Source organism: Peromyscus maniculatus, chromosome 10 (assembly GCF_049852395.1).
Source record: "Peromyscus maniculatus bairdii isolate BWxNUB_F1_BW_parent chromosome 10, HU_Pman_BW_mat_3.1, whole genome shotgun sequence".
Lineage (NCBI taxonomy): Eukaryota > Metazoa > Chordata > Mammalia > Rodentia > Cricetidae > Peromyscus > Peromyscus maniculatus.
The window spans coordinates 95,517,763-95,537,546 of NC_134861.1; the positions used below are offsets into that span (position 1 = coordinate 95,517,763).

General features: G+C 40.2%; 1 protein-coding gene across 7 annotated transcripts in view; it reads left to right on the forward strand.

Moving 5' to 3' along the window:
• Positions 1-19,784, forward strand: part of Arhgap24 (Rho GTPase activating protein 24) — a 410,747-nt gene that overhangs the window by 384,011 nt on the left and 6,952 nt on the right. For all 7 annotated transcript variants that reach the window (XM_006975407.4, XM_076546797.1, XM_015994303.3 and 4 more), the window contains 3 exons: positions 9,938-10,070; positions 12,704-12,777; positions 15,088-15,209. In XM_006975407.4, coding sequence (XP_006975469.1) covers positions 9,938-10,070; positions 12,704-12,777; positions 15,088-15,209 — 329 coding nt within the window. The remainder of the gene's footprint in view (positions 1-9,937; positions 10,071-12,703; positions 12,778-15,087; positions 15,210-19,784) is intronic.

Consider the following 19,784-nt stretch of genomic DNA (forward strand, 5'->3'; position numbering starts at 1 on the left):
CATGGTCATGGTGTCTCTTCACAGCAATAGAAACTCTAAGACAGATGGGAGGGTTACTTTCCAGAACACAACATTCTACCACTCCAAGTGGAGTGCTCTGCCCCATCTACACTTTAAATTAGGTTTGGTTAGGTTTGGTATTTTACATATAGAAGTCTTAATAGATTGCATTAAGAGGTGGAGAGAATTGTCAGGGAATGTGTATTATTTGAAATTAATCTAGACAAGTTTAACCCACACATACACACCCAGAAAATGATAATAGGGAAGGGGGTGTGTGCCTGTACACAGGCTTGTGTTTGAAAAACTTTCTTGTAATGTCGAACAAATAATAAGATAATATAATGAAAGCTGCAGAAATTCATCGTGTGTTAGTCAGGGTGCTCTAAAGGAACAGAATTGATACAGTGAATATATATTGAAGGGATTTATTAGACTTTCTTACAGGATGAGGTCAGGGTTGTCCAACAGTGGCTGTGTCACACTGGAGAAACTGAGAACCTGGTCGTTGTTCAGTCCTTGAGGCTGGATGTCTCAGCGATCCTACTGAATGCCTGGAGGGTTCCTGGAGAATGTTGTATTCAGTCTACATTGGGATCCTGAAGAAGTTGCTTCTAAGATCAGAGAAGGAGGGCTGTAGCAACAAGTAGATGGACAGATGGACATACCCTCAAGACAGAAGGCGGGAGGGCAAAAGCAGAGCTGCCTTCTTCTGTCAGAACTCATTCAGATGTCTCCTCCTGCCTCAAACAATCTGACTGAGAAAATCCCTCACAGGAGAGCAACGTGTGCTTTAGTTGTTTCCAGATTCAGTTGACTACCAAGACTCACCATTAGTGTATGATATTAAATTAAAATTAATATTAAAAAACTAAATAAATAAACATATTTCTCTGTGTCTTTTAATCATGATTGCTTTTAATAGAATCAATAGGATTTAGTTTTCACCTTGACCCGTCAAGATATATTCTGGAAAGTTATTCTCCATCAATAAGCTCTAATCATTAAAATCTACTGTTAAGTCCTGACATTTGATTTTTTAAAGTAGTTTTTTTTTATCACAGTTAAAATATTTAAAATTTTGACACCATGAAATGTTATAAAATTTTAATTTAAACATTATTAAAGTTATATTTAGCTCATAACACTTTTTATAAGGTTTAGAATATAGAAGAATAAAGGGGAGATGGATATTTCAAAATACAAGTGATCTTTTGGTACAGATAGCATACAATTTCAGTAAACACCTAGACTTATAAATAGGGATCATCAGGATTTAGATACACACAGTACTGGAATCACGGTTTTTGAAACTTTGCTCTACAACACAGCATTGTGAACACCACTTCGTGAACATAAAGCATGTGGCTTTATGTTTCTGTAGGTGTGACGTATTCCTACAGCCTCTTTGAAAGAGTGGATTTTGTGAGAAAAGATCTTCTCACTGACCTGAATGAATCGGTATTTGATGAGTTGTCCTCAGCAGTTAAAAACAGCAAACAAACAAATGGCTAGCATAGTTTCCAAGCATTCTTGTTTTTAATCTCGCCCCTTAGGAATGATAACAAACCAGTGCGTCACATTTTGTATTAAACTCCCCTACCACTTAAAAGCAACACAAATAAGGGGAGTGTAAAATCAAATTAGAAGCCTACTGCGGTTTGCAAACCCTCCAGATGGCAGCAGCTGTAAGGCGGCATTTGGGGAGTGCTGGGAGGTGGGGTCAAGAGTTTGGCAGTGTGGGTGTCACTGGCCGACCACTAACTGCTCAGCAGTGAACAGTTGCAGACTGATAACACCGCTCAGGACAGGGCAAAGGTCGTGTGCAGCTGAGGGCATCATACATTCTGTCCAAGGGGCCCACAAAGCAGCTACTGTCCTGGGTACCAGCCGCCTACCCACATACTCTGTTCATGATTCCTTCATCCTTCCTTCTCATCTCCCCATTCATTCTTTTTCTTTAAATTGTTTTGGCCAAATAATAATAATAATAATAATAATAATAATAATAATAATAATAATATACCTGAGCAGAGATTTTTTTTTAAATCTGAACATTAGAAGACAGAGCCAAGAGAGAATTTTAAAACCGAATTCTCTGGAAAGCAACAGAGAGCTCTTGGCTTATTGATCTGAATTGTAACATGTGATCCTCAAAGTAGAGGGCGCTGAAGATGGGAAAGCAGCTCCCAGATATCATTTTGCATGAGCATAATTTGCAAGTATATCTTTAGATTCACTCTCCTGATATAAACGTTAAGAGGTGCCTAGTAGTCTGCATTTAAATAAATCTTTAGGTGATTTTCTTTTTAGGTGTACAATTCTAAAACTATGACCTGGTAAGTGCTAGCTAGAACCCAGGCTGCAGGAGTATACGAGTGTACAGGGATGTCTTTGGTCACAAGCAGTGTAGTGATGTGCCTCGGTTTGTTTAGAAGAAGCTGAGGGGAATAACATCATCAGGAACTGTATACTATTTCTGACTAGGCTAAACATGAAAGTTCAGTTATTTTATGAAGTGCAGAGCTGATGTGAAAAACACATTACTACCCATCCTAGGAAGGGTCTGGATTTTGGGGACAGCATGAAAGGAACATTCCTACACATTTTTGCTTTGTTCTCAGTGAAGACTCAACCACTGCAGTTCAGCAGCAAAACCGACAGTTAGGAAGCTTGTGTATCCTAGTGTGACTCAGATATCTAAGAATGGGGATTTGATGGGGGAAGTAGAGTAGACAACTGTACCTGGAGAGCATTTGGGTAAGTCATACATCTAAAGGTGTGAGGATGAAAAGAACATGCCAATAGTTGGCCTAAGGCAAGCCACAATTGTGTAGATGGGAAACTGCCTGCCTGTTCCATTACTGAAAGGCACCAACTCTCTCAATCAAGACAGACCAGCCCTCTAACTCTACCTGCTTACCTATGATAACTCTTAGCATTCCCATCTTTTATGCCATTTTGTGTCACACCATTTATAGGTACGAAGGTGTGACAAGATTTTATAAGCATCAACTCTAAGCATTTGCTATTCACATACCATGATGATTTTAGGATTTTTCATAAATTTTGAATTATGTATGTGCATGTATGTCTGTCAAGTGTGTGCAGGTGCCGGGGGGTGGGGGTGGCAGATGAGGGCATCAGGACCCTGGAATTGGATTTACAAGCAGTTGTTTGCCTCCCAATATGGGTGCTGGGGACCAAACATGGGTCCTGTGGAAAAGCAGCAAGTGCTTCTAACCACTGGGCCAGACCGGTGCCACCATCACTATACCTATATAAAACATCCACTGAGAACATTGCTATTTTTCTTTAAATATTATGGATTTTTACAGACTTTATGAATGGTATCTTTTGTATCTGTTTTTTTGTCTTTGTTTTTGTTTTTATTTTCACTGTGACCCAGTTTCCACTCCCATGGGTATGAAGTTGGTGTACTGACCACAGAATCCTGTCACTAAAGCAGCCCCTGGCTAGAGCTGCTCCCAAGACTTAGCCCCTCTGCGTATCTGTGTAGTTGACAAATACGGAGATGGAAAAGTCCTGCAGTGTGAATCTTCCTCTTTGACATGATCAAGATGTGAGAGAACAACAGAAACGATCGTTCCTCTAGGCAAGCTGATGTCAGTGACTTTTCCTGTGACACGTGGCATTACTTGGAAGAGCCCACATCCTGGGGAAACAACCAGATCACCCTGCAATTTGAACATTGGTTATATCCCACAAGGGTCCCAGGAAGCCCTCTTGCTAACATAACAAGGTCTGAAAAATTAATGGGCTTTAAGGGGAACCATCCCCTGGGGAAAAGACACGAATGGTTACTTGCTGAATGTTGTATGTGGCGCAGGTTGTAACTACACATCAGCCCTATTTCTTTGTGGTACGCTCTCTCTGCTGTGTATTTAGTGACCCTGCTGCCTATAGTGGGAACAAGACCTTCGCTTTCCTTTGGGTTTATTTTTTGTAGAATTGGGCTTGCTTCTGCTCATGTCCAACAGGGCTGTGAATATATGTATATATATATATATATATATATATATATATATATATATATATATATATATGTGTGTGTGTGTGTGTGTGTGTGTGTGTGTGTGTGTGTGTGTGTGTTCTTTAATCTTTAGTGTCTTTATCTGTTTGCCCACTTACAAGAACATGGCATAGGAGATATGAGTTCAGGCTTTGGTTACAGGTAGTAAGGGACAGAAGTCTGTGGCCACTGTCTAATATTCATGCTGATGCTGAAGATGATCTACTTGCTTCTCAAAGCATCTAGTTTCCCCGTGTGAAATGGAAGCAAACCTCACAGGACTGTTGTGTTAATTTGCTTCAAAGTAACACAGGGCTGGAGAGAGAGTCGGTGGCAGAGCACGTGTACCCCCACCCTCAGAAAATCTCACTCAAGTGAGTCCTTGGCTGGTAGCAGGCCCTTATTACCACCATGACAGTAAACTAGTGGGGTCCACTGCTGGTAGGACCACGATACTGATAATGATAACTGACTGGTTATGTAATAAGGAAACATCATATTTTCATATCTATGCATGCCAGAGGGTAGTGATCACCCATATTCCTTCAGTGTTTTAAATCCAGGAAAGAGAATCTGTTTCTGGTTTAAAGTCACCATGGCAGTTCCTACAGGAAGAAATAAAGAATCCACAAAGTTTTATGCTCCAGAAGCATGTATTTTATGTTTTAGAATTCAGATTCTGATTTTTTGCATGAAAGTTCAAACCATGATATCACATTTTTAAAATATATTTATTTAGTCAGCTATTTCATGAAGTGAAACTTATTTTAAAGATAAAATTTAAATGAGTTCCATGAATTTACCTCAACATATATCAGAATGTCCTATCATGCTAGTAATAATCTCCTGTGCCCAGTTTCTGTTTTCTCCTGCCTCACCCTGGCTCATTCCCAGAGGGACAACTAACTCAATTCCTCTCTCTTCAGGAAGTTTCATATAGCTGTAATTATTTAATATTGTCTTACATATAGTTTCTTTCTTGCTTGCTTTTGTCCTTGGTATAACAAACATCAGTACTTTGAGCATTTTTTTCTTTAAATATTTCTTTTTAATTGTATATGGGCAGGTGTGTTTGTGTATGTGTGTGTGAATTTGTGTGAGAGAGCTTGTGTGTGTGAGTTTGTGTGTGTTGGAGTGTATGTCATGTGTGTGTGTGTGTGTGTGTGTGTGTGTGTGTGTGTGTGTGTGTTAGGCTGGAGTAATTGTGCATGAGATCAACAATTTTTTATGTGGTTAGCATTGCAAGGAAGAAATCTATGATGCATATGTAATTTAGACATAGAAAGAAAACAATGCAGCAATTAGCTTTGCATGAACAATAATATGCTTAAACCATTAAATTCATTCCCACAGCTCTGGGAGGAGAGGTCCACGGTCTGTTTTACCGCATAGCTGACTTCAAGTGATGGCGATCTCCCTGGGTTGCAGGTGGAGCCTTCTTGCTCTGCCATTGTGCAGCCTCTCCTCAGTGCATCCACCAGGGAGAAAGGGGAATCACCCCAGGCTGTCTCTTTTTTATATAACCATTTGTTTTGGCAGATGAGAGACATATCCTCGTGACTTTTTCATTTACCCCTCATGACATTTCCACAGCCCCACTCCCACATACCTTCATGCTAGGGGTCAAAGCATTCCATGGATAACTTTCATGGAGAGGATAGTGCATTTGGTAGCTCAGGTCATGATGTAGTTCTCTGCTTCACAGCCATTAAACCAGGAGAACTGAATGAGAACAAGCTGAGACTCCATCTAGTCCAGGACTTTGCCCAGAGGCGAAAGGGTCCTTTAATTTCTGTGTAGAATTCAGTGATGACACTTGTGTAGGTGTGCAGTGAGAGACTTTAGCTGGATTCAGGTTCCTCTGCCAAAGACAGAGCCACATTTGACAAGTAATAAAAACTCCATTAAAAAAGACAAACTTTCACAAATAGATGTTTGGTGTGGTTTAGATCAGCCTACTCCCTAACACAGGCTTCTCTGCATCTTGATGAGCTGTAACTGAGCAGAGCTCTGCTACAACACAACAGCTTAGAGCTGCTCACTGCTTAACGTTGCTGCTGGATGTCTTCAGTCTCATTCGTGTCCTTGCCCGGGATCTGATGAACACAGTATTATTATTTCTTAATTTCAAGGGAATTTTAGGGCCTTTTCTTGTGCTTCTTGCAGATAAGTTTGCAATATCTGCAATTCTGCAATGCCATCCTGTGTGGCTACACTGGATCATTGCGTTGGGTTAAATCCAGGGATTGATTCTATTGCATGCTGCACATAGTATCCAGACTCAAATAAATTCCCTTATCTAATTTTGAGGCTTAAACCTTACAAGGTCTTATCTGTGTAGGACTTAACTTGTAATTATGATGGCATTTGAATATATGTGTGTGTGTGTGTGTGTGTGTGTGTGTGTGTGTGTGTGTGTGTGTGTGTGTTAGGAAAGAAAGACTGGAGTTAGAGAGTGCACAAGGAGGGATTCCTGTAGGATCCTATATCTCTGTTTAGATGATTCAGAGTTCCATATTTTACATAGAATATACACAATTCAAGAAATGTCCAGGAAGTCTAGAGGGTGTTCTGAAAATTACATTCCTGCCACATCCATTAGAATGTACAGAGAATGTTATGAAGCAGAACATGAGGCACGGTGAGGCTAAGTGTTGGTGTTGTCCAGTTAGGAATGGAAGCCCACAGAGGGCAAAGGGATCCATGTGACTGATTTCTGCTCTTTCTAGCAAGCAGCATGAGGCAGTGTGCACCACCATTCAGGAACTATCCAGTGACTGAACGACCCCAGGGTGAATGGAAGATGACCCATGAGAATATATAGTTAGTCCAGTCACAGAAAGCCTCAGGGAATGCTCCTTTAGGTACCCCATGCAGTGAGATCATACTGAGAGGTGAAGCCCACATACTACATGTGGAAATGAGAGGCCTGTGCCAGTCAGTCCAGGAGGCTGTTACATAGCCGCTCCAGCCAATGACTCTTCCACCGGGGTCTTTACTGTCTCTGTCTGCTTTCTTGCCGTCCACAGATGTAGTGGATAGGACTGATTGTCTTAATTCCTGCATGGGTTCTACCACTGAGGAACTCAAGCCTGTGTAATAGCACATGGGCAGGTAGAGTAGATATAACCAATTATCTTAATTCCTGCATGAGTTTTACCACTGAGGAACTCGGGCCTGTGTAATGACTCATGGGCAGGTAGTTTGATACTCCTACCAAACAGCTTGGCTCCAAGGTAGCTCAGCTCTGAGGGATTAACCAGGAGGAATGTCTGCCTGTGCAGTGTCCTGTTCAGGGACTTCAGGAGTCAGGTTGTCCCTGAACCTCCTCACTGCCCTGCGGTGACGGTTACTGCTGTCAGTCAGGTGAGGGGTTCATTCTCTATTGCACATAGATGTTCCTGTGACAAGTCTTCTCACTTCACTGTGGGCAATACTGAGATATATTTATCTAGTCAATGCTGCATAATTAACACATAATATTAGTACTTAATTGATTGCACATATTAAAGTAAATGTTAATTAGGAGGAGCAGTAGATTTCCATTGAGAGAGTTGAGGCTGGAGAGTCAGTGGCAGGGTCCGGGGGATGGTTTTTTTGTTTGTTTGTTTGTTTTTTTTTTGTTTTTTTTTTTGTTTTTTCCAGACAGAGGGTTTGTAGAGAAGCCCCAGACTCCCCGCTGCTGTAGCCTGGTAGCAGTGGCCAGAGTGACTTAGAGCCCCATGGGGTAAATCAGAACAAATCATGCTGGAACCTGTCCACAAGTGACTGTGTTCTTCTACTCAGTGGCAGAGGGGAAGTCCAAAACAAGGATGCTCACAAAAATGCAGAAGCCTCTGACTCTACAAAGTGCCTGAGGTCTAAGAAGGCCACGAAACACTCATGCACTTTAAGATTTAGGCTATAAACAAAAAAAGTTTAACAACCTGTCACCAACTGAATAAAGGGCAAACATGCTTGGTCATTTTTGTCTTCATCATTTCTGTATAATTAGTGCTGTGCATATGTGCTGTAATGCTAGACAATTAATTGTAGTCTCACTCCGACAATGAATCAAATTCTGGTGGTCGCGCTGTGTTCCACACCCTTGCTTTCACTCATAGCCCAAATGTTTCTACTCCTGGGACATTCACAGCTCTGGCACTACGCGATCTGCCGGTAGAACCATCTTGCAGCCTTTAATGCTTTTCAGGCCATCTCCTGAATCTTACTTTGCACTTGCGCCACCTGCTGTTCAAACATTCTCAATGAAACTACTTACAGAAAGCTTAAAAACTTTATTTAAAATTGTTGTTTCCAGCTCCATTCATTTACATGAGTATTTCGTAATTTCATATTTCTTAACAGCTGAAAAATATTTAATTGTGTAAATATACCACATTTTCCTCTTTCATTTATCAGCTAAACATCTAGGTCATTTCTGTTTCCTGGCTATTGTGAGTAGAGCAGCAATGGATGTGAATAAGCAGCTATTTCTGCAGTATGAAGTAGAGTCCTTTGGGTATATACCCAAGAGTGATATAGCTGTATCATGTGGCAGGTCTGTTTCTAGATTTGTGAAGATACGCCACACGGATTTCCATAGTGGCTCTACCAGTTTGCACTCTCACTAGCAGTGACTAAGTTTTCTTTTCCCAGCATCCTTACCAGAATTTGTGGTCATTTTTTATTATCTTAGCCATTCTGATTGGGTTTCCTGATGTGCCTGTTGGACTGCATATGATGAGCAGGCTAGACTAATACCTTTTCCTTAAACCCTGAAGTCTTTGACGTAACACAATATGGAGCAGATGTGCAGTAAATTCCGGAAGAAATCAACCCAGGAGTTAAAATCCGAGAGCCTGGCAGCACATTGTCCTATCTTGTATGGTTCTGTAAAGACTCTACATACATGCCATCTTTGGAATAAGAGCATGTTCACAGGCAGGACATCCTAGCGCATACGTTTCATCCTCCCCAGCAGAGTTCTCCGGGGGTTAGGCCCCCTTGTACCACCATAGCCTGAGAGTGAAGCACGAGCCCCGACTCCCTTCAGTCTCGATGGTTTGTTTCCCTCTTCCTGGATCACAGGGACTAACTCTCGAGTGCTTCCTTCTTCTCTCCCTCCACTAGATGGATGTATACATAAACATTATGTCATTAGACCACGTATTACATCATATTGACATGTATGCCAAGCACCGGTCTGGTCTTCACAGTCAAATGTCTTCGTTGGATTAATGAGAAATTGGAGAAACAAGAAACAAAATGTAAATTAATGTTATTGCAGATTATCTTGTCACTCTGGGTATTCAGCCGAAGATAAATTATGGAAGTTACATAAAGGTCATAGCAAATGTTCATGGCATTGCCCTTCTAGGGGCTATAAGAACCTGTAAGTGTTTTATAATATTGGACAAGGAACTATACAAAATAAGCAGTGTTTAAACAGTCGGTGCATGCTAAGTTTCAGATCTCAGAAACCACTTGTCTGCGTCTTCCCAAAAATAAGTTCAACCTTTTGAAGATGAAGTGAGAAACCAGAAGTAATATACGCATTCACCCTTAGACTGACTTGATGGGGTTTTTGTAAATTGTGTCTCATTTTCCTTACAATCTGATATATTCTTAATATTTTCCAAAGTTGGTGCTTTTGTTTTTTGTTAGCTACACATGTCAGAAAAATGCTTGACCTTTTAGATGTTTTCAAACAGGACTGGAGACTTGGTATCCTTCAGTGTTCCTCTCCTGCTACCTGTGGTGGCATCTACTGGGCATCATGGAAACATGTGCTCCCTGAACACTGGGTCAGCTGATTCTACTGCAAACTTTGACACAGTTTTCTTAGAAATACATTTGATGAAAACATAAATAGAACAGTGTAAATTCATGCCAAAGAATGTCTCCACACTTCTGTCTCCGCAGCACCACGGACGTCCACACTGTGGCGTCCCTCCTGAAACTGTATCTCCGAGAACTTCCAGAACCCGTCATTCCTTATGCAAAGTATGAAGACTTTTTGTCATGTGCCACACTGCTCAGCAAGGAAGAGGAAGCAGTAAGTTGATGTCGATTCTGCATAAACACATGTTCAGGACCTGGGTGATGCTTTTTGTCTTCCATTTGAAAGTCCCTACCCCCACCCCACCCCCATCCTTGGGTTGCATTACCTTGTGCTATGTGATGACATCACATTGAGATCTCCACATGCAGTCAAACACCTCTGTTTGACCCTTTTTGATGAAAGATGAGAACACAGCTGAATAAGTGAAATCAATCCCTTTGTGGTCCCTGATGGGTGACGACAGGGCTGCCTCCTGATCCAGGAAAGGGCTGATGCCTGTTGCTTAGTGCCCTCCTCTTTGTGTTGTCTTCCCCCAAAATGGCATAAAAATGCCCTGTGTACCAACTGGTGCCTCTTCTTATTTTATTAAAAACAGTTTTTTTAGATACTATTTATGCACTATAAATCAACCATTGAAAGTATGTACTCCAGTATATCCAAGTTGTACAAGCATCACCAAAATCTAATATTAGAATACTTAACATTTTTTAATTATCCCCAAATAATCCTCAGCCCTTATTTTCCCATTTTTCTTCCCCCACACTTGCAGCTTCAGATCTATTTCCTTCCCCTGTGGACTTATCCCTTCTAGACATTTCATGTCACTGTTCAGTGTCTCGTTCGTTGTTTTGTGATTCACCTCTTCCATCTGTTCCTGAGTTCATTTATGCTATGCCAGATATCAGTATTCCATTTCTTATAATTCCAAATTATATCCCAGTTGCATCCGTTCATCAGTAAGAAATACATTTTATTTCCAAATTTTGGTTATTGAATAATGCCTCTGTGAATGCCTGTGTACCCACGAAGCTTGCCTTGACATATTTTACATGTGTCTTGCTTGTGTACCTAAGAGGTAAGACTGCTGGACTACTCAAACTGTGTATTAGGAGGCCATGTGATTTCCAAACCTTAGCAACAAATAGTGAGGTTTCCAACTTCTCCAAGTCTCTGCCATCGTGAACTGACATTTACTTATGGACTCTCCCCATGAGAAGTGGTGGGTCCCTGGGGCTGAATGATGTGTTTTAATGGCTCACGATATTATCTTCTCATCTGTTGCTTTATTATTTTTACATTTTTTGGATAACTAGCTAGTCAGATTACACTATATTTTACTTGAGTTTCAATCATGCTAACCCCTATAGGGCTGCATTACAGGATTCCCTGAGGATACCTAAGCCCGAGATGTTTGTGTCTTTTATATAAAAATGTGCATTATTTGCACAGCCTATGTACAGATTCCTGTATATTTTAAGTCAGCTCTAGATATGTATAAAAAACCTAGTAGAATACAGGGGTTCTAAAAGTAGTAATTTGAGGGCTACTTAGGAAAAGGCTGTCTATGATCAGTACAGAAGTAACCTTTTCTAATATTTTAATCAACACTTGGTTGAATCTCCAGGTATGACATATTTGTCTATTACCACTGAACTGTAAATACAGTTTAGACACAAATCAGATGCGTATGTCATTTGAAAATAGTTCTCCCATTCCATGTGTTATGACTTCACTTTCCAGACACTATACTTTATCAACAACTTTGTATCAGAATTTTTTTTTTACAGTTTCCATGTTCATTGCTCTTACTTTTTGTTTCATGGCCAAGAACCTTTTGTTTAATGGAACATCATAAGGACTGAGTTCTGCAGGCTCCTTGGAGGCTCTGACTTTAGCTCTCACATTGAGATCTACAATCCGTTAGGAGTCCATTCTTCTATGGTGTGAGGAAGGCGCAACTTTATTCTTCTACATGTGGACCTTCAATGGTCTCAGCACTATTGAAAAGTGTGTTCTTTCCCTCAGTGGCTTTCTTGGCATTCCCAACTGGGACTGCTGCCTCCTTTAAGAAACATTTTGGTTTTGTGTGTTATGTAGCATTGTCTGGAGACTCCTTTGTACCACAGGAGACTAGTTGAATAGTTGTGACAGAGGCCATCTGTCTTGTGAAACCTAAAATATATACCACCTGCCCATGTAAAGAAAGAATAAATCAGATCCCATTATCAACTGTCCCTTCTGTGGCCTTTATATTTTAGAGGATGCTCTACAATCATCAAAACCACAGAAATGAATCCTTTGTGAAAATCTCTTGAATCAGCTTTCTCAATGCCCTGCCTGCAATAATATAATGTAGGCATGTCCAGTGCAGAGAGGTGCTTGTCAACAGGCACACATCTGTCTAGATTCTGGGCATGTTCACCTGATATATATATATATATATATATATATATATATATATATATATATATATATATATATATATATATATATATTGCAGATAATGAATTTTATTGAAAATGAAGCTATTTTCTGTTTTCAAGTCAACTCTAAAAGAATTTTTTAATGTTAAAATAGCTTCACTTTTAAAGCTATTTCCAAAATAGTAGCCTTCTATTGCACAGCAGCTCTGAGGAATGTGTCCCTAGGCATTGGTTTATTGTGCAGAGACCACATGGTGTCTCTGAATGACAAAGTCTATTGAGCCACGATCTTTCACTGAAATGTCACCATGCAATATGTGACTGTATTTATAGAAGTATTTAAAATCTTTGTGTGTCTTTGGAAATATTTCTAAACTGTTCATTGTGATAACATACATTCATTCTCTTCTTGCTTGTACTCAGGGCGTTAAGGAATTAACAAAGCAAGTGAAGAGTTTGCCAGTGGTTAACTACAACCTCCTGAAGTATATTTGCAGGTAAGAGCTTTCCTGAACACAAAGCTAAACCAGAGAGCATTAGATTTCATTTGGTGGTAATTTACATGTAGCAATGAGTAAAACAGACTGAGCAACCATGTTAGTCTCACAGAAAATTAATAAATTTGACAAGGTTATCTCAAAGAGTTCTTGAGCACTAAGATTTGCTTAATTTTATAATTTGATGATTTTAAAATGGCTCTTGCCCCCACACATTAAAGATATATTGCTCTGAGCTTTCATCAAAGTCATTTGAGGAGTGTTCTTAAAAGAGCGACATGTTAGCCTTCAGAGGAGGAAGCCAGTTTGAGAGCGCAGTCTGTCATGAACGATTTCCTTCGCCACCGTTATGCAGATTTCCTACGTTATCTGAGTAAAAAGGTACTGTGAGGGTCAGGATTCGAGGCACTGTGGCATTCACAGACAATGTGAGTCAGTAAGGTACTGTGAGGGTTAGGATTCTAGGCACCGTGGCATTCACAGACAATGTGAGTCAGTAGGAGCCCAAACCTCCCTCAGATCTCTTTCTAGTAACTGCTGTCTTTAGAAACAAGTAGGCCCTTCAGCTTCACACCTTCCAAAAAGAAAAAAAAAAGTTTTAACCAACACATATTAACAAAGACAGAAAGCTTTCATCGGAGAGTTTTTAATTCATCCAGGATATTATGTTATACAAGAGAAGTTTACCCCCTCCTCAAGTAAAATGGGAAATTAGGCTTGATTTAACCTACTGCAAGTCTCTACACAACAAAAAAACTTCTCTTGAAACACTTAGGCAGATTTTTTTAACTTTATTTTTGAAATGTATATGTGTACAAATGAATGTCATCTATGTATGTACCAAGAGTGTGCCTGGTGACAGCAGAAGCCAGAAGAATGTATATAGCCTGAGGCTGGAGCAGTTGTGAGCCACCCAATGTGGGTGCTTGAAATAGAATAGTTTTCCTACTAAAAATGCCTGAGAATTGGCTCTTTGGTGCTCTTTATTCTTTAGCACATAGTAAATTAAGATACATGTGCTTACAGTTTTTCATCAATAGAATTGACATTTTAGTTCCCAAAATGTATGCATTTATGTTTTAATAGATTATAATTGGAGCTCACCAATTCCCCATGATGATAGTGATTCCTCTTCTGTGGAATCATAGATTTTTGCAGATGATCTTATGTACCATTCTCTCACTGAATGTGTGTCTAAATAACATCCAAGGCATTGAAAGCATGCTAGTCATCTTTTAATTACTGTAACAAAATATCCAAGCTAATCAACTTTAAAGAATAAATGATTGATTAGCTTCAGTTTCTGAGTATCGAATGTTCAGTCCATTAGTGATCGGGCCTGTCACTTGCATCCTGTGGTAAGGCCAGATAACAAGGAAGGAACACGTGACAAAGCTATGTGTTTAGTGGCCAGGGTTGTTTTAAATCTTCAAGTATCTTTTTTTGGTAAGCCACGCATTGCCTTTGTTTATTGCATTTCAAATCACTGTATTTTTCTTCAGTTGGTGCAATGCCTGGGAGCTTTATTGTTTCTTCACAAATGTCTTTTTGACTTGACAAAAGTCAAGTCCAACTACACTTGCTCAGAGGACAAGGACTGAGGCTATCCTACCTTTTGTCTTCTGACAATCCCACCCCCACTCCCTGTGTGTGTATGCATTTTGTTTTTTTTACATTTTGCTTTTTTTATTATTTGAGAATCTACACATGCATATTATGTGTTTAATCAGGTCCACATAATTCCCTTCCCTCCAATTTCTTCCCTATTCCCTTCCAATTTTATGTTTCTCTCCCTGTGTGTTTCTCCCTGTCTGTCTGTCTGTCTGTCTGTCTCTCTCTCTCTTCACTGTTGTCCTAATGGGGCTGAATCTCAATATCTTCTTCAAGGATACCCCCATGATGACTAGAACTTCCCACTAGACTTCATCTTTGAAGTTTCTACCATTTCTCAACAGTGTCAAAATTCCTTTTAACACATGAGCCTTTGAGGGACATTCATGTAAACCACAACAGGAGGGAATGCATATACTTGAATCTCAAAATTCATAATAATATCCAAACACACTTAATTGACAGTGGAGCCTAAACTATACCAAGCTGGAGAAGTGCTTTGATATAGTTCCAAAAGCCTGATGTCTCATCATCTACACTGTAACTTTCTGTACATCACAGTGAGAGAGGTTTAAATCTCCATACAGTTTTGTTTCCATAGTCATCTTTGAATATATTTCAGTTCATACATTTCCCAATGATCCATTTTATTCCATGAAGAAATTGAATCTCACTGTTTCAATGGTTTTCCACCACCAGGTTCCTGGATGAAGTGCAGTCCTATTCAGGAGTTAACAAAATGAGCGCCCAGAACTTGGCAACTGTCTTTGGCCCTAACATCCTGCGCCCGAAGGTGGAAGATCCTTTGACCATAATGGAGGGTAAGTGAATGATTACCTTGCAGCCTTGGACAAGAATCAAGTGTCTCTTGGTTGGCCTGTACCAATTATCATTTCAGCAAACTCAGAAAATAAGTGAAATCATGGTTTCTCCATTAACTTACTCTGATTATTCTTTAAATGTCAAATATTTTCTTTTGAGAAGAGTTTGCTTCATATTACTCAACGTAAAATTGTAAAATAATTTCACAATAGTGCTTGTTTACAAAGGGACTTGCACAGATTGGTTGAACACCTGAAAAGTAGGAGACAGAACTGGGGAAGTGTCCACTCTGCCACCCAGTACAATTGCCAGGTGACTTTTAGTCAATGACTGTTTATCAGTTTGAAAAGATTCAACGATTTCAAATGGTAAGCAAATCTGACTTTTTACATGGCGAAACCTAAAGGAATTGTTACAATTCAAATTACAAAACTTTTTGCATCGTTTCCCTAATAATCTACCTCTATTTAGTTCTATCAACCTTAAAGATTGGATGCTTTTCTGTTTCTACTTGTGGATACTGTAGTCATTGTTTTCTAAGAATGACTCAATTGAACATCTAGGAATTTAATAGGCAACTTAGAAGAAAGGATAACTAGTTTTAGTTTTACTCAGAGTTTATTTAGTCCCTAAGAAAATGTTAACCTCCTATTGTGATGTTCTTCCTTTCTTGAAAGGTCTAAGATTTCCATTCTACATTTTGAGTATGAGAGGCAAAGCCATTTAGTATGCGCCTATCATTTAGCTTAACTCCTCTGTCTAGCCACACAGATAAAACTGATATAACTCAGTGGGTCACAAAATAAAATAAAAAGAGATGAGTGTGAGAGTCTTTTTGGGAAGAGGATCAACCTTGGTGGAGGGGGCTGAGAGAAGGTACAGGTAGAAGTAACCAGAATGGGTTATATACATATATGAGAATACCAAGGAACCCATTTAGTAAAAATCAGAATAATAAGGAAACAATAATGTATAAAGTCATTATCTATAGACCGAAACACTGAGAATGAAACAGTGAAGCTCAGATGCCTGGACACAGAACGCTGCTGTGGTCGCTGCTCTGCCTGACGTCCTCGAGTCGTCTGAGAAAAGAGACTCACTCGGGCATCCAGATCAGGTCGTGCTGTGGGCATGTCTCTGGGGAACTCTCTGGGCTGCCATAACTTATGTGGGAGGATCCAGCCTGAAAGTGGCAGAACTGTTCCCTGGCATGGGGCCCTGGAGTATCACAGCACAGGAAGCTGGCAGAGCACCACACATGCATGCCTCGCTTCTCCCCGCCCTTGACACTGCATGTGACTTCTTGGGACTCCTGCTTGATGTCCCTGATAGGGTGGAGACTATAACCTAGAATTGTGAGCTCCAAAAAAAAAATCTTCTTTTCCCCTAAGCTGCTTTTTGTTGGGGTACTTTAGCACAGCAACAGAAATGAAACTAGAGTGGCTGTATAATTGCATTTATATATTAAGCTCCAGCAAAAGCAGAACTGTAGTTATAGGAATCACAGTAGTGGTTACCGTGGGCAGAAGATGTGGGTAAGAGGTTGACAGAAAAAAGGCACAGGGGAAATTATCCGTATCATAATTACATAGTTTTTCCAGGACTATGTACACTTGTTATAACTCATTGGATATCTTTGGATGTAGAAAATGACAACTGTATCGGTATTTGCTACAAAAGTATAACTTGAAATTATATTGTATAAAATACTGCCTATGTATCTTTACAGGAAAATTAAATTCTTAGCCAATGTTTATAAAGAAAACTGCCTGGATATGGTTTTTTAATTTAACCTGCACAAAATTATATGAGCCACTAGGGAATTGCAGGATTGTGCAGTTCAGTGTGATTCCAGAGTAGCTTGGACTCTGCATAATAGGCTGGTGATTACAGCTGCTTGGACCTCATTATTGGGCTTGATAGTCTGCATTAGCATTCTGAGGAGGAAAATGACAGAGAGGAGTGGAGGAAAGGAAACAAAGCTAGTTCATGTGGTAGCAGGCACACATCACTGCTACCAGTTACAAAATTGAAAGTCCCTTTGCAGAAGACTACCACCATTGTTCATCCCAGAGACTAGATGGCAGAAAAATGTCCCAACACACAAGAAAGAATATTCTGAATCTGTGGGGCCTTGACACTCACTCTGCCTTGTAACAGGCACACTTTATCCTGGATGCTCACAAGTTCATCTTGAAGATATGGGAAATTTGTTGTCCAGTTAATTAAATGTCTCCCAGAATCCATAACTATAACAAAAAGCAGCGAAGCCTCAAGTGCTAGCATTCCAGTGATGAAAAAGCAGGGTTCACTTTCCCCCCAATACTAGGCAAAATCATACGTAATGGAAGCTATAAACCCTCAAAGCTGTGCCTGTCTCACAGGCAAGAAGTGTGACAGTGTCATACTCATGCTGTCAGTGGGAGAGGTTGAAGACCACTTTAAATATTTCTGTTCTATTTTTATCCACATGCATGCATGTGTTTATGTCTTTATGTATGCACACACAGCTCATGCAGTTTCCTGGAGAGGCTGAAGAGGCTGTCACTTACCCAAGAGCTGCAGTTATGGGCAGTTGTGAGCTACCAGATGTGGGCACTGGGAACTGACCTCCTAACTGCTGATCCATCTCCCCAGCCTAGACCATTTAAATTTCTTTGAAATTCTTACATTAGACTCACTGCATTGAAAGTGTGGGTAAAGTTCCAGAGATAACTGAGAAAGAGAAACTGTGTATACCCTACAAAGCATTTTCATTGTTTTGTTTTTCCTCCTGCAGTGCTGTTATAATTGACGGTGATTCAATAAAAAATTGTCTTTAGTTTCCTTGTTAGAACTGGCCGAGATTTGGTTATTGCTGCTTCACCTTTAAATCCTAGCATGGGAGTATATTGGAATAGATGCAGAATTTGGAACCAAAAGATTGGGTGTTAAACTTCACCTTGGTCATTCTTCATCTGTGGCCTTAAGCAAAGATGTTAACCTTTCCCAACCTCAATTCTCCCATCTGAAAAGTGTTGCATCTCCCGGACGTTTAAGAGACTTTCTTTGTGACACTCTTGAAATGGTCCCACCTATTACCATGTCTCTCAGACACAGAGATCTAGGGGCAGTGAGAAAATGCAAATTCATAAAGTGTGTCCGGGCAGGTCCTTAAGTTGTAAAGCTTCCCGATGGTGTTACTGTTTCTAGGCTGTCCTTGCTGCTGTCATGTGAAACCTACATAGAAACACAAAATCTCCGTCCTACTCAATGGCTGTTGCGCAAGAATCTGCCTTTTAACAGGAAAGTCACATGATGTTTATGAACCATAAATCTAGGTAACATGGGTCCATCAGCTGCCCTGTCACACTGGAAATAATAAATTTTGAATTTTGAACCATCATAGAAATAGTATACAGAACATGGATGAATGTGACATTTTTCCTAAGTTTCCTAAATTCAGTTTAGACTGATTTTAAGTGTTTAGGTGAAGTGTTGGTTTCAGTGAAAGGGCGGCCACATCCCACACTGGGCTTCTGCTTCCTGTCAGCCCAGCTGACCTGAAGTGTTTCTGGTAACTACAGTGTTTGGACTTCCTTGGAGTCAGCTCTTTTTTCCCAGTGAAGAAGTGATGCTTTATTCTCTGAATGTCTCTTTTGTTGTTGAGAAATGAACATGTGTATTAGCATATCGGGACCTTGGATATGATTCTCCTTCCTTGTTGCTTCTGTGTTACTGTTCACTGTCTTTATAACAATTCTAGAAGTCCGCCCTTTTGGTGATCTGTAGCTTTTGAAGTCTGTATATTGTGCACTTAGTTGTCAGTGAGTGGGTAGAGATTTGCTCAAGTGCCTGGAGCCAATAAGATTCCTTGTGTCTATCAAGAGGTGCTATGAACCTGTTGAGCCAAGTCGACACTCAGCTAGGCAGCCAGGTCAGAAGTTCACTCAGCCTTCAGTTTCTGCTTGTGCTTCAAGGTCAGGCAGAGGTGAGAGCTTGTGGGCGTCTTACTTCTTTCCAGAGCATGAGCACATCTGTAAGGGAGATTGTCGGCATCTAAACTCCCGACATCACAGTTTCTCTCCCAGGGTTGCCCTCTAATGTCTCAGTTGGTTTAGTGTTTGTCTGTCTTACCTCTTACTCTTTGATTCAGAAGGAGAGGATGGTTTGGGTATGCTTTATATAATGTAATTGAAAGCGTCTTACCTAAAGCAAACAGTTAATCAGATCACAGAAGTTGTCTTGTGAATGCAGTCTTCGGAGAGGTCAGAGGGTAGTTCTCCAGGACAGAGCCTCGGGCTTCCTTCCAATGCAGTTCTGCCCACTGCAGTGGCTTCCAAGCTGTTGGTTGTCAAGGGGAGTGTGGATTGTGAGTTTTCAAGCTACAGTGATGGGGTATCAATGTCCGTCAGCATCCAAGCAACTTAAAACAGCATGGAGTTGCTCCTTCTATTGAGATTTCTCTAAAATGCTTAAATCTTTCAGTTCATTTCCAAATTCTGAAACTGTTTGATTCTGAAAAATGTTGCTAGTGCTTTTATGGAAAAGAGGATGTTTAGAGGTCCTTACTGTACCATTCTAGACAATGGCCC